The 14,379-nt window shown below is 36.5% G+C and overlaps 2 protein-coding genes across 2 annotated transcripts in view; one reads left to right on the forward strand and one right to left on the reverse strand.

Moving 5' to 3' along the window:
- LOC144452852 (large ribosomal subunit protein uL1-like) overlaps positions 1 to 14,379 on the forward strand; it is a 418,633-nt gene that overhangs the window by 394,669 nt on the left and 9,585 nt on the right. The window lies entirely within an intron of this gene.
- The window catches only part of LOC144452850 (ubiquitin carboxyl-terminal hydrolase 47-like), a 35,745-nt gene that overhangs the window by 17,045 nt on the left and 4,321 nt on the right, over positions 1 to 14,379 (reverse strand). Inside the window, exons 3-14 of the mRNA XM_078144034.1 lie at positions 13,726 to 13,854; positions 12,723 to 12,858; positions 9,024 to 9,120; positions 6,872 to 7,023; positions 6,132 to 6,271; positions 5,457 to 5,546; positions 4,854 to 4,907; positions 3,711 to 3,850; positions 2,974 to 3,028; positions 1,655 to 1,813; positions 1,234 to 1,307; positions 522 to 709 (exon numbers count right to left, since the gene is read on the reverse strand). Of these exons, the coding sequence (XP_078000160.1) occupies positions 522 to 709; positions 1,234 to 1,307; positions 1,655 to 1,813; positions 2,974 to 3,028; positions 3,711 to 3,850; positions 4,854 to 4,907; positions 5,457 to 5,546; positions 6,132 to 6,271; positions 6,872 to 7,023; positions 9,024 to 9,120; positions 12,723 to 12,858; positions 13,726 to 13,854 (1,414 nt within the window). The remainder of the gene's footprint in view (positions 1 to 521; positions 710 to 1,233; positions 1,308 to 1,654; positions 1,814 to 2,973; positions 3,029 to 3,710; positions 3,851 to 4,853; positions 4,908 to 5,456; positions 5,547 to 6,131; positions 6,272 to 6,871; positions 7,024 to 9,023; positions 9,121 to 12,722; positions 12,859 to 13,725; positions 13,855 to 14,379) is intronic.

The raw sequence follows: 14,379 nt of genomic DNA on the forward strand, positions 1-14,379 counted from the left end.
CACTTCTGCAGAATACAAAGAATAAATCTCTTAAGAAATGGTACTATGAGGTGATGATACCCCCAATTTGAGCGAGGGCGCTCTATTCTCAATTTCCTGTTTGCAGTCTGCAATGGCCTATTAAAAAGGCACAAGGTGAGTTTACAACATTTTTACTCGAGTGGAAATATTTATATAAAATACTGCCAATGGCAATATACACAACTGAAATCCAACGTCTGACATACAAATGCAGTGAGAGAAACACACTTCAGACATGAAAACACCCCTACAGGATAATGGAACATCCCATTGACTTTTAGCAACGTGATTATATAACCACTTCGATACAGTTTTTTAATTGAAGAAACCTGAATTGATAAAAGTCAAATCTGTTTCATACTTCAAGACTTGCTGTATCACATTACCTTTGCAATGCCAAAAACATAGAAGGTGAAACATAAAAGTGGTTATGTAATCACTTTACTAAAAGACGATGGGATGTTCCATTATCCTATGGGGATGTTGCTGTATCGTACTACCTTTGTTCTTGTCCGATTTGACCTGTCTATACAACAACATATAGGCATTGGTAGAACTAGAGTAGGCACTTAGATAATATCCCCTATGACTACCAACAGCGCCCCCATATGTCTTTCTGATATCGTCTTGCGTTATCGGACTGACGTGTTGATCATTGAAACAATACCATTGTCCATCCGTAAATGATCTGCACGTAGAAGGAGAATTTTTTTTAATATGTTTATTAATATGCAAATAAGTGAATTAATCAGGTAGAAAGATTTTGTATGGGGAAGAGAATATTCAAATGTGTTCATTAATATGCAAAAAAAGTTCAATAGTCATGTAGAAATATGCATATGCATGAAGTAGGAAAAAATATTTAAATGAGTTCATCAATATGCAAATAAGCAAATTAATCATGCATAAATCTTTATCTACATGGAGAATATGTAAATGTGTTCATTAATATGCAAATAAGTGAATTCATCAGGTAGAAATATTTATATGTATCGAGAAGAGAATATTCAAATGTGTTCATTAATATGTAAATCATTTTAATAGTGTATTTATGCATATGCATAAATATGAGAAAATATTTGTCGCTGAATGTTTTTAACAATATGCAAATAAGCAAATTAATCATGTAGAATTTTTATCAACATGGAGAATATGTAAACGTGTTCATTTATATACAAAAACTTCCTTAATCTAATATGATAAGACCCTTACTTGATGTATGCATAATAATGGCCACCAGCAGCACTTCCAGAATGTACCATTATGGAGAATAACTCATACGTACACTCAGCCTATTGAAACAAAAACACATGATTTAGCTGTGTATACAGATAAAAAATAGTGACAATGGCATTGCAGCACAACCGACTTTACTGAAATTCAGACACAATTTAGAACCTACACTGTTTCAGTTATTGTAAAAATCTAGTATTATAAGTAATGGGCCTTTCAAAAATTTGCCATGGTGGCACTCTACTTCCTGTCTTGTCTGTGTGTACCTTGGGGATATACATAGTATAGAAGGAAAATAAACATTTCTTAAAATTTACTTATTTTGGTATAAAAAGTTCTTGACAGCTTTACAACGAAGCAACATAAAATGGTTTACTGTACAAACCTTTGCTGGTGCTGCCTGGTTTGTTGGTTGGTGATTAGTTTCTCCACTGGCAGACTGCTCTATATCAATCCCTTCATCAACTCCATCCTCCTGACAGTCACTGCTATTGTTGCTATGGCAACTGTCTTCATTCTCAGCACCACTGTCAGTATTGCTTTCAGCATCAGATTTGTTCTGAAAGGATTGAGAAAGAAAATGTACAATTTATAATTGCTGAATTTTGGAGAAACACAAGAATAATAAGACCAAAATATCAACAAAAAGGATCAACTGAAAAAAAAAGTCAGCGGTGTTACTATAGAAACAGTCTGAAGATGTGTCCAGGATAGGACGAGAAACTGTTACCATTCAAAACAACACTAAGTCCGATAGATACATTGTAATTACTTTATTATTAACCCCTTCAATACTGAAAACATTCCCGCCAACATTATTTGGACAAAATTCTTGTTTTATGTAAGTTTTTGGCAAATATCAACTTCATTTTAGACTGGAATTAAAGGAATGTTACTTCCTAATAAAGTAATATTATTGTAATTATGAAAAATATTCATGTAAGTTGGGTCCCCATATTATTAAAAAACTTGTCTCTCGTCATGAAAGGGTTAACTTCATACCTGGTTGATTGACAAAATTCATAGACATATAGAAACAGTAGGTACTATATAACCTACCAGAGTCAGACATCCAAATTCACTTTTTACCCCCTCCCCTAATAAAAAAGCAAGCAAAACATGTTTCACTACCTCCTCCGTCCCAAACAATACATGTATCACATGATAAGCACATGTCAATCTCACTGCTATTTGCTATGCTATTTACCAAAATCAGCCAAGTCAAGTTAAGTTCATAATCATGCAGAGGTTGAAATTAACTTTTTTCATTGGTAGTACTAGTCGGCTACCAATTTTCAGAAAGTGGTAGCCCAAGGATTGTGACCAGTAGTCCTATATTCCTGAACTGAAAACAGATTTCCTCTCAGACTATTGGAAGTATGTGTGTTATTAAAATAATTTCATGTCCATAACTCCTCATCACATAATCAGTGGTAGCCTGAGTGGGCTACTAGCTGCAAATTACCATATGGTAGCCCATGACAAGAATTGGTAGTCCGTGGACACGGGACTACTGTTAATTTCAAGCCTTGCATGTACATGTAAGTCACACTCAAACCAAAGTGAGATGCAATGATTTAATTTATGCATCTCTGCACTAAAACTTATGTAAATCAGTGTTGGGAAGGACAGAGAAAACATCATACAGCTGTGATGACTTTCTACAATAATTATTTTTAGCAGTAAGTGTGTTTACATATCATATTTCTATCTTCTTACCTGATGATCTTCTGTGATAAACTGACTTAGATCCAATATCTCAGGAAATGTCATTCTGGAAATTAAAGAAATTAAAATTGTTGTAATTTCCAACCCAAATAATAATAATTATAATAATAATAATAATAATGAGGTTAGTTTTTATATAGCACTTTTCCCACTCTGTGCTTAAATCGCTTTACAATTATTACCCCTGGCTCGGATCAGAACGGCACAACGGCCCTTTAGTCTTCCTCAACTCCCCGGGGCGCAAACAATCCATTGCAGCCATTTAAGCGCATAGGATTACACCTTTACATTGCAACCTACATCCTACCAGGTCCCCAATTATACAGCTGGGTTGACTGAGGCACAATTGTGGTTCAAATCTTGCCAAAGGACTTTAGCCACTCAGAAACAAACAGCAGGCAGCGACAGGACTCGAACCAGCAACCTGTAGATTCCAAGCCGGTCATATTAACCATTCACCCATCATGACTCCACATATTCACATTGCAACAAATATTAGTTCTGCAGCACAAACACTCCTCTCCCCCTGATACAAATTAAATTTCGATTATTTACCACAAATGGCAACTGTAATATATACATAATAATCCCAATAACCCAAATCCACTCTTTCCTAAGGTTTGTATATCATGCATAATTTGTGTGAGTTTGGCTTTTCTTTTTAATCATAGTGATACAAAAGAACATTGAAATGAACGTACAAGACACGGAAAGTAAAGAGTACTTACTGGTCATTAAGTTTAATTCTGTGCATAGTACTGTAGTCAAAGTCAAACCGTTTTAGTTGTAACGTCAGTAGATATGGAAACTTGAGGAACTTTAAACCTTTGTGGGCATCGCACTTCTTGTTACACTTCTCACAAAAGTACTGTAAATATTTTTTTTTAAAACAACAAGATAAACATATTATAATGCCAAACTAACAATACAATTGATTGATTGATTGATTGATTTATTGATTGATTGATTGATAACCAATATGATTGCTTGTCTGTTTCTACATTCAAACTGTGTGCAACACATCTACATATAATATAATATTGTCTGTGTTTGTGTAAGAGAATGTTGCAGCCAATCAGGGAAATACCATACCGACCCAGTTTCAGCTGTAAAAAATGACCCCTGTGGGCAATTATCAAGTGTATAATTGATCTGGCACTGATCAGATACATAATATGTAATAATATGAACAATATTATTGTTGTGGTTAGATATCTGAGTGCTGGGGCGCATTCGATTTGCCCAAACATGATTGTGATTAATCTGACGTCATTTTTCGAAACGAGGTTGTAAACAAAACACTCAATCACGATCATGATTACTTACATGTAAACATTTTGTTAAAGTTTCACATATTTCCGATAAATTAAATGATTTTACATCCTCAAAATGATTCCAATGATAACAAATTACCAATCAGACCGAACACAAAATATGTACATAATGTTTTCCGTCATTTCTAACTTGCCGTCAGCCAAGGGCGCGCGATTCCCCTATGATTACGTTGTCCGCCATCTTGTAATCACGTCAATCATGGTTTGGGGCATGATTACTATGATTACCAATCATGATTGTGATTGGTATTTATCAAACGCAAAATCATGATTGTGATTGATAAATCATGATCATGATTGTGCAAATCGAACACGCCCCAGGTTGCATGGTGTTGATAAATACGAGAAGAACCCTGTACAGTACAAACTAAAATTTCTTATCATACTAAGGAACAAATATGAGGAAATATTAGTTTAGCACATAGCTGGGTCATTAACTACACACAGTTTTTCTTTTAATTTGAAATCAATATTATATTTGACTATACATTATTAAGCTAGGGTGAGGGTAATTACCAAACAAACACACAGACTAACCTGATTGCTGCCCTCTAGAGTTTCAGGTTGGACAAAGGCATGAAGAGCTTTTTCCTGAATAGAAGAGAAAGAGAAAGAGATACTAGATTAATCTTAGACTAATTCATCTATGAACTAAACTGAGACAATTGACTGTCATTGACACATTCTCCGTCTGTTGGATTCCGGAACAATTACATGTATTATAAGTTGTTTTTTTAACACTAGTTATAGGTATGTGCATGCAGTTACATTTTTGATTGAAAACTCAACATTGGAACATTCATATTATGACCTGTGTGTGTGTGTGTGTGTGTGTGTGTGTGTGTGTGTGTGTGTGTGTGTGTGTGTGTGTGTGTGTGTGTGTGTGTGTGCGCGCGCGCATGCACGTGTGCATATGTGGGATGGGCGTGTGTGTGGGTGTGTGTGTATGCATGGGTGCGCATGCATGTGTGTGCATTTGTGTTTGTGTGTGTGGGGTGTGTGCATGTGTGTGTATTTGTGTGCAAATTTGTGTGCATGTATGCACATTTGTGTGTCTGTCTGTTTGTCCCCTCCCCCTCCTATTTCCCCCCTCCCCACTGATGTCGTATCCTGTCTACACAGCATTACTGTACAACTTACCAGACTTCCATATGATTGGTTAGATCCAAATGGTCTGATAGTTAATGGGATGTCCAGGAAAGAATCAGTCCTAGCACTTTCATACCCACACTGTAATAAAGACATAAACAAATGTATATCACATAGAGAAAACAACTATGTATGAAATTATGACACCAGGAGACATAGTGGTTCAAACTAATACACTGCCAATTCATCAAATGTATAATGTTAAGTTTGAAAAATGGGCTGCAAAGTGAACGTTCAGAATATAGCATACAAAGTATTGTAGGCATTCTTACTACAAAACTGCAACCTATTCTGCACAACACTGATACACATTTTTATAATTTAATTAAAAACATTTTGCATAGTCCTTCTTCGAAATGCTACATAACATAACATAACACCACATCACATCACACCACACAATACCACAACACACCACACCACACACCACACCATACAACACAATACAATACGACACAACACAACACACCCCACCACACTACACAACACAACACAGCACACCACACCACACCACAGCACAGCACACTACACCACACCACACCACAGCACACCACACCACAGCACACCACACCACACACCACACAGCACACCACACCACACCAAACTAAACCATACACCAAATCACAACACAACATACCCCAGTAGAACACTTCAATTAACACTTACTTCCAAGCATTTGACATAGTCATTCATCTTCCCCTGGTATAATTGATTTATCAAGTCAGCCTGTTCTGTGTCTTTAAACTTTGTCTCCAATGCATCAAACATAACACGACATAGTTCCTGTACATCATGCTGCTGCCAGGCTAAGTACATTTAACAAATAGAAAGTGATTGGTTACTTTTATCATTACATGTACACTATCCAAAACATATGGGGTAAAGTTTTGATAACAAAAGAAAGAAAGGAGAAGGAAGACTCAACCTGGGGGAGAGAGGGGAAGGGGAGAGGAGAGGGCAAGCGTGGGAGGGAGGGAGGAATGGATGGAGGGAGAGAGGCAGGTGACTGAGAGACAGGCATACATACATTATGTAGTGTCAGACAGTTGGCAAAACAGAACAGATCTAGATAAAGAGCCAGTGAAGCAATGAGAAAGACAGAGACAGAGAGAGACAGCAAGAGAGAGATAGTGAGTGACAGACAGACAGAGACAGACAGAGAGAGAGAGAGAGAGAGAGAGAGAGAGAGAGAGAGAGAGAGAGGCAGAGACAAACAGAAACAGAAACAAACAGAAGCAGAGAGATGTAGAACATAACAGGTATGATATCAAAGGTACACTGAACAGATATAAAATTAAGTAAACTAACTTTACTGATGAATAGAACAACAACAACAACAACAACAACAACAACAATAACAACAACATACTGGTATATATTAAACCAAATACTGTACATCATATTACCTTCTGTACTATCCCATCCAAAGCTTCTTGTCACGTCTGTTGTTTCTACAGATTTTTTGTCACTAGTTTGCATCTGTACAAATAGTCTCTGTAATTGATACGGGATGCTCTTTGTGTCTTCACCAAATCCACCATTCCCATCAAACACCCACCTACAATTTGAAACAAGTATAAAGTGTGTTTACAAATAAAGTAAAACTTTGTACTGCACCAAAATACTTGGATAAATCCTTAGCTTTTGACCCGAGTCATCAGGTATTCTTCAGGAATATGGCGTCAGGCGTTGTTTATGTACAGAGTTAACATTGATCCCAAAATAAGCAGAAGTGACTTATGTGCCTGGTGAGGCAACTTCACTTAAACATATGGGGTTGTTGGTGGTCGAGCAATTAGCTCGTACGCCTCTTACCTCTGCAGTAGTCTGGGTTTGAACCCGCCTGGTGTGGGCTGAGTTTGATTTAAAATTTAACCAGGTCTGTATGTAAGAAGGGTGATGCTTAGTTTGAATCTGCCAAACAACGCAGGTTTTCCCCGGGTACTCCGGTTTTCTCCTGCTTCTTCAACAATAGGGCACTGCTCTTGTAGTGACTATTCAACAAATTTCCGAATTTATTTGGACGTATACAGATTACTATTATTCTATTATTATTGTCATTGTCATAGTAAGGGCTGTTAACATCGTCTATGTAATGAAATTTGTCATGCAAGTCTTATATGTCACTTCCACCTAAGTTCTGATTGGTGCCAATTATGTACTGATAACTCAGGGTTTGAAATTTACTTTTTGCTTTGGTACGTACTCTCAGTGGGCTATCAATTTCAGAAATTGGTAGTCCAAGGATGGTGACCGATAGTCCCATATTCCTGAACTGAAAACAGAGTTCCTTTATTGGAAATATGTGTGTTATAAAAATATTTTATGTCTGTAAATCTTCCATCCTTTAAATCATCACATAATCAGTGGTAGTCTGAGCGAGCTAGTACCACTGCAAATTATGGTAGCCCCATGACATGAATTGGTAGTCTGTGGACATGGGACTACTGTTAATTTTGAGTCCTGTAACTGAAAGTGAATAAAACCATCACATTTTGTCTCATTAAAACACCTAAATTTTTTATCAAATGACGTGAATTCAGCGGTATCCTTCCCTTGACATAATTCTTACATTTCCAATACAAATTATGTATGAATACATTATATATATATCAGCATTCATTGTTACGGCAAATCAATCTAAAAATAAGTTGACATTTTATAGGTAGAAACTAAAGCATATGGTATACCAGCAGTACTGTTAGCCTTTGATATTATGTATATAGGTAATTATCTAATACATTACAAGTGAGTTATAGTGGGCGTGGTCAAAATGGAACAAGTTATGACACCTCTTTATTGCAAAACAACTGCCATTAGATGTGTTTTACGATACAAATACTGCCCAAAGTAGTATCTGTGGCCTTACTGCCCTGAAATAAATTGATTGGATTAGATAGTGGCATAATAAGCCTTAAACGGACCCTGGTACTTTGCAACTGCAAGTAACTAAAATAAGCCTTATACAGACCACCGTGTACTGTGCAACTACAACTTACAAGTACCTAAAATATACCTTACACGGACTCTGGTAATTCGCAACTACAAGTGCCTTATACAGATCACCTTGTACTGTGCAAGTGAATTCTGTAATGTAATGATGTTATGCCTTTTTAAACTCTACTTGGCTAATACATACCTGTACAAAGCATTTCTAAACTCTACATTGGCTAATACATACCTGTACAAATCGTTTCTAAACTCTACATTGGGTAATACATACCTGTATAAAGCATTTCTAAACTCTACTTGGCTAATACATACATGTACAAAGCATTTCTAAACTCTACATTGGCTAATACATACCTGTACAAACCATTGCTAAACTCTACATTGGCTAATACATACCTGTACAAACCATTGCTAAACTCTACATTGGCTAATACATACCTGTACAAACCATTGCTAAACTCTACATTGTCTAATACATACCTGTACAAAGCGTTTCTAAACTCTACATTGTCTAATACATACCTGTACAAAGCGTTTCTAAACTCTACATTGTCTAATACATACCTGTACAAAGCATTTCTAAACTCTACATTGGGTAATACATACCTGTACAAAGCATTTCTAAACTCTGGTGTCATATACAGACTTTGTAGTAAACTGTTTAAGTAGCATGTCATGGCTTGGTTCACTAAACCAACAAATCCTGCAATAAATCAATCAATCAATACATCAATAATCCATTCAATCAATCAATCAATCAATATGTCAATAATCCAATCAATCAATCAATCAATACATCAATAATCCATTCAATCAATCAATCAATTAATCAATTAATCAATACATCAATCAATATGTCAATAATCCAATCAATCAATCAATCAATACATCAATTATCTAATCAATCAAGGAACCAATCAATCGATATATCAATAATCCAATCACTCAATCAATCAATCAACGTGAACATTTTCTAAATTTGTGGCGGTTAGAAGTGCGAAAATGAAGTTCAGCAATCGCATTAATGCCAGACCCCTCCCTCCCTCCCTCCCTAAATGAACGAAGTTTGTTTATTGAGCTTGTGTGAATTGACCCCAAAGCTGATAATCAATGACAGGTAATAGGATGAATATATTTTATACTTGTCAGTATTCTAGAATTCAGTTTAGTCAAAAAAACAACTATGCTAGAGTGAGACACATAATATATACATTAACAGACAGGTAGACACAATATGTACCAATGAAAGACATTTCAATACCACACACACTTACCAGTCACATTAAAGTGTACATGCAAAGGTACATACTTTTTTTCGTAATTATGTTTATTTTGCCATAAAAATAAAGGAAATCGGGTTTGTAATAGTACAATATAATTCTAACACGAGAAATTGCACGAAAAATGAGGCACGCTTGGCTCAGCCACAGAGCACCTTCAGGTAAGTACCTCTCATTTGCATATGGATAGGACAGGATTTGGAACTTTATGACGTCACTTCGGGAACACAAACGCATTCGTCAGTGTATCTTTACATGCAAAGCCATTATGGTCGAACCAGAAGGTCAACTTCAAAACCCGTTTTCGCCAGAACCCGACGTTGAATATTGATCAGATTCCTCAAGCGTAGAGCAATACACTCCAGCATTAACATCTGATGGTGTGATTTAGCCAAATTCATTCGAACCGACCGCTAGCAGTAACGATAGTTCCTCTGGTAGTGAATGAGTATGTCCTAGGGAAGCCGTGTTGTTTACATAAAGTGATGCTGTTATCAGCGTCCTTTGTTGACATAACTATTCAATGGGTGGAAAACAGCTCCTGCAGACAATGTAATCGAAACGAAAATTATGTAATATTTCCATACCCATCAAACATACAGAGAATGAGAATGGCTTCAAGAGTTCCCCATAATATTCTCTCAAGTTGTTCAAATGTAGCGTGTTGTAACAGTACATTCAATCTATGACCATTCAAAATCTTCGCGAAAGTAGACCCACAAATTCGTTAGAGCAGAACGTTTTGTTGGATAACCGTCCCTCTTGAAAGCTATGTGTACACGTACTTTATTTCATTTTTACTGCGTTCATTACCATCCACACAGTGACATGAAGTGGTTTCATCTTCTTTCAAAGCACGGCCCATGTTAACTGAAGCCGGCCGTACTGTGGTGTATTGTGTATTGTCTCCGACCATTTTTGTTTGAGTTTTTTATGGATAGACATGTCTTACGTTGTGGAAGTTATTTGACCTGAGAGCGTGAAGCTTAGTGCTGACTGTGCTTTGCTGTGTCCATCCACTTTTGACATGTGATTGGCATGACACGGTAATTGTTCATGTAGACAAAACAATGGAAACAAAATTAGCAACATTATAATGAGCGTTGCGTCTTTTTACTTTGATATGATTCCGACGATGTATGTGATGTATCACAATGAAAACGATCGACTCCCAGCAACATGGAAATCAAAACATACAATCGGACTACGCATTGTTTAAAAACAAATGCTATCGTAATGAAAATATTTTATGAAGCTAACTTGCTTTCTTGAAAACATCATTTCAAATTATTTTATTTGTCTTCCTTTTTTCGCTTTGATCATGGCTACACCGGTGGCGTGGAGAACCCCGGCCCCAGTAACATTTATCGACTTTCACTGTATGGCGTCACTGTCCAGTTTTTACGTGATTTCAACTGCCTTCACCCATTATTACCCACTCAGTTATATCACTCGGAAATATGTGTAGGGTGATGTTTCACTGCGGGTGCTGCCGACAAAACACCAAGGAACCATTGTTGTCGGAAGACTAAACTGGTACACCACAATATGTACAGTTACAGATAATACTATAATGCAAGCGTAATTAGTAATTCATAAGTAAACATTACACAAAGGCTTAGAAGACTTTTGTAACACGTGGGACCTCGACACCTTTCGTGAGCTGGTTGCGGTGCCGAAGTTAGTCGAAGCACAGGGGATTAAGGGGGCAAGTATTTTTGCGACTTTCTTGCCAATGCGCGCAATATTTAGAGGTATGAATGCAATTTCATTTATTTTTATGGCAAAATAAACATAATTACGAAAAAAAGTATGTACCTTTGCATGTACACTTTAACAGACAGGTAGACACAATACGGTACCAGTTAAAGACATTTCAATACACACACACACTTACCAGTCACATTAACAGACAGGTAGACACAATACGGTACCAGTTAAAAACATTTCAATACACACACACACTTACCAGTCACATTAACAGACAGGTAGACACAATACGGTACCAGTAAAAAAAACATTTCAACACACACACACACTTACCAGTCACATTAACAGACAGGTAGACACAATACGGTACCAGTTAAAGACATTTCAATACACACACACTTACCAGTCACATTAACAGACAGGTAGACACAATATGGTACCAGTTAAAGACATTTCAATACACACACACTTACCAGTCACATTAACAGACAGGTAGACACAATATGGTACCAGTTAAAGACATTTCAATACACACACACTTACCAGTCACATTAACAGACAGGTAGACACAATATGGTACCAGTTAAAGACATTTCAATACACACACTTACCAGTCACATTAACAGACAGGTAGACACAATATGGTACCAGTTAAAGACATTTCAATACACACATACTTACCAGTCACATTAACAGACAGGTAGACACAATATGGTACCAGTTAAAGACATTTCAATACACACACACTTACCAGTCACATTAACAGACAGGTAGACACAATATGGTACCAGTTAAAGACATTTCAATACACACACACTTACCAGTCACATTAACAGACAGGTAGACACAATACGGTACCAGTTAAAGACATTTCAATACACACACACACTTACCAGTCACATTAACAGACAGGTAGACACAATACGGTACCAGTTAAAGACATTTCAATACACACACACTTACCAGTCACATTAACAGACAGGTAGACACAATACGGTACCAGTTAAAGACATTTCAATACACACACACACTTACCAGTCACATTAACAGACAGGTAGACACAATACGGTACCAGTTAAAGACATTTCAATACACACACACTTACCAGTCACATTAACAGACAGGTAGACACAATACGGTACCAGTGAAAGACATTTCAACACACACACTTACCAATCACATTAACAGACAGGTAGACACAATACGGTACCAGTTAAAGACATTTCAATACACACACACACTTACCAGTATCTTGAACAGACAGGTAGACACAATACAATACCAGTTAAAGACATTTCAACACACACACACTTACCAGTATCTTGTTTAAACACTGCAGAGTAGGATGAATAGGAATACTCAGGTGGGCTGGTATTGTAAGTGGCTGATGATTCTAAACTGGTTGCTGTAGCGCCCCCTATCAGACTGGTTGTAGGTTCACTACTTACATCCTAATACAAACACAAACAAACATACAACCATATGTCAGTGCAAACAAACAAACAACCGTATGTATGTCAGTGTAAACAGACATATATCATGTCAGTGCAAATAAAACAGACATTGTGATTGAACCTGGCATCACCAGCTGCCTGTTTGATAGGTTGTAGCCATGATACTATTAGCCTGAAAGATTTGGTCATTGTTTTCCGTTAAAGAAATCTGCTCTGTGGGTAGTGAGTGGTTATATAAAGTGGACCAACAACTGGACCTTTCAGACTCTGGTACTAATACTGTAGTACTAGACATACACAGACACTGAATAGTCCCATGTTGACAGACACTGGTCATCTGCATGGAAAAAACTGGTATATGTAAGCCTTCTTGACATATTGGAAACCCTTTTGAAGTGTCATAGATATTGCTACTGAGAGCATGCATGAGTACAAATACCCCCGAGTACCCACACTAGAACTCACACAAGATGGGGTTCTGTTATTATTACATGTGTTTATCCGAAACAGCAAATTTCTATGCAAATCATACTGTGTGATCACACACTTTTATGTACAGTCAATGGACAATCGCATACTAATTTGCATATCATTTACATACATGTATGCAATAATCACATACTAATTTGCATATAATTTACATACAGGTATGCAATAATCACATACTAATTTGCATATAATTCACATATATGTATGCAATAATCACATATCAATTTGCATATAATTTACATATATGTATGCAATGTTTTCAGTACTGCACTGCGGTGGAAATACCACTAGTATGCGTGTGCACTGGTGCAAGTAATCCCTGGTATACATATGTAATAAATTTAATGTTATTATTCTGACTAACACTAATCTTACCTGACTATCTGTTGGAATAGATATAGGTTGCTGTCCATCTTTATCTCGTATCTGGAGATAATTTCTCTTATTGCCTGCAATCAATCCAAGATCCAGTATAGTCATTTCACCCTTGTCGTTCAGTAAAACCTGCAATGTGAACACACAATCAATTATTATTTCTTGCATAATTATTATTATTTAACTTTACTTCAGGGCATCAAAATGTCCCATAAAATAGTAAAATATCATTCAGCCACCTAAGTCAGTCATAATTGTTACTTTACAGATAATTTTACCACCTAGGTGAGTTAGAATTACTATATTACAACATATACAAGTGTACATTGTAAGACAGAGTTCTGTCACCTATAAGTGAGTGATTATTTGTAATTTTCATTGTACACAGCCACCTAAGTCAGTCATAATTGTAACTTTACAAATTTTTACCACCTAGGTGAATTAGAATTGCTATATTATAATACACATGTATACATTGTAAGATAGAGTTTTGCCACCTATAAGTGAGTAATTATTTGTAACTTTCATTGAATACAGCCACTTAGGTGAGTCATAATTGTTGCCCAAGATATCATTCCGCCATCTTGATGAGTCATTTCAGTCTGGAATAGTTGTACTTACATAGCAGTATTTTAACCTGCACTTGCTGTAACT

Source organism: Glandiceps talaboti, chromosome 23 (genome assembly GCF_964340395.1).
Source record: "Glandiceps talaboti chromosome 23, keGlaTala1.1, whole genome shotgun sequence".
Taxonomy (NCBI): domain Eukaryota; kingdom Metazoa; phylum Hemichordata; class Enteropneusta; family Spengelidae; genus Glandiceps; species Glandiceps talaboti.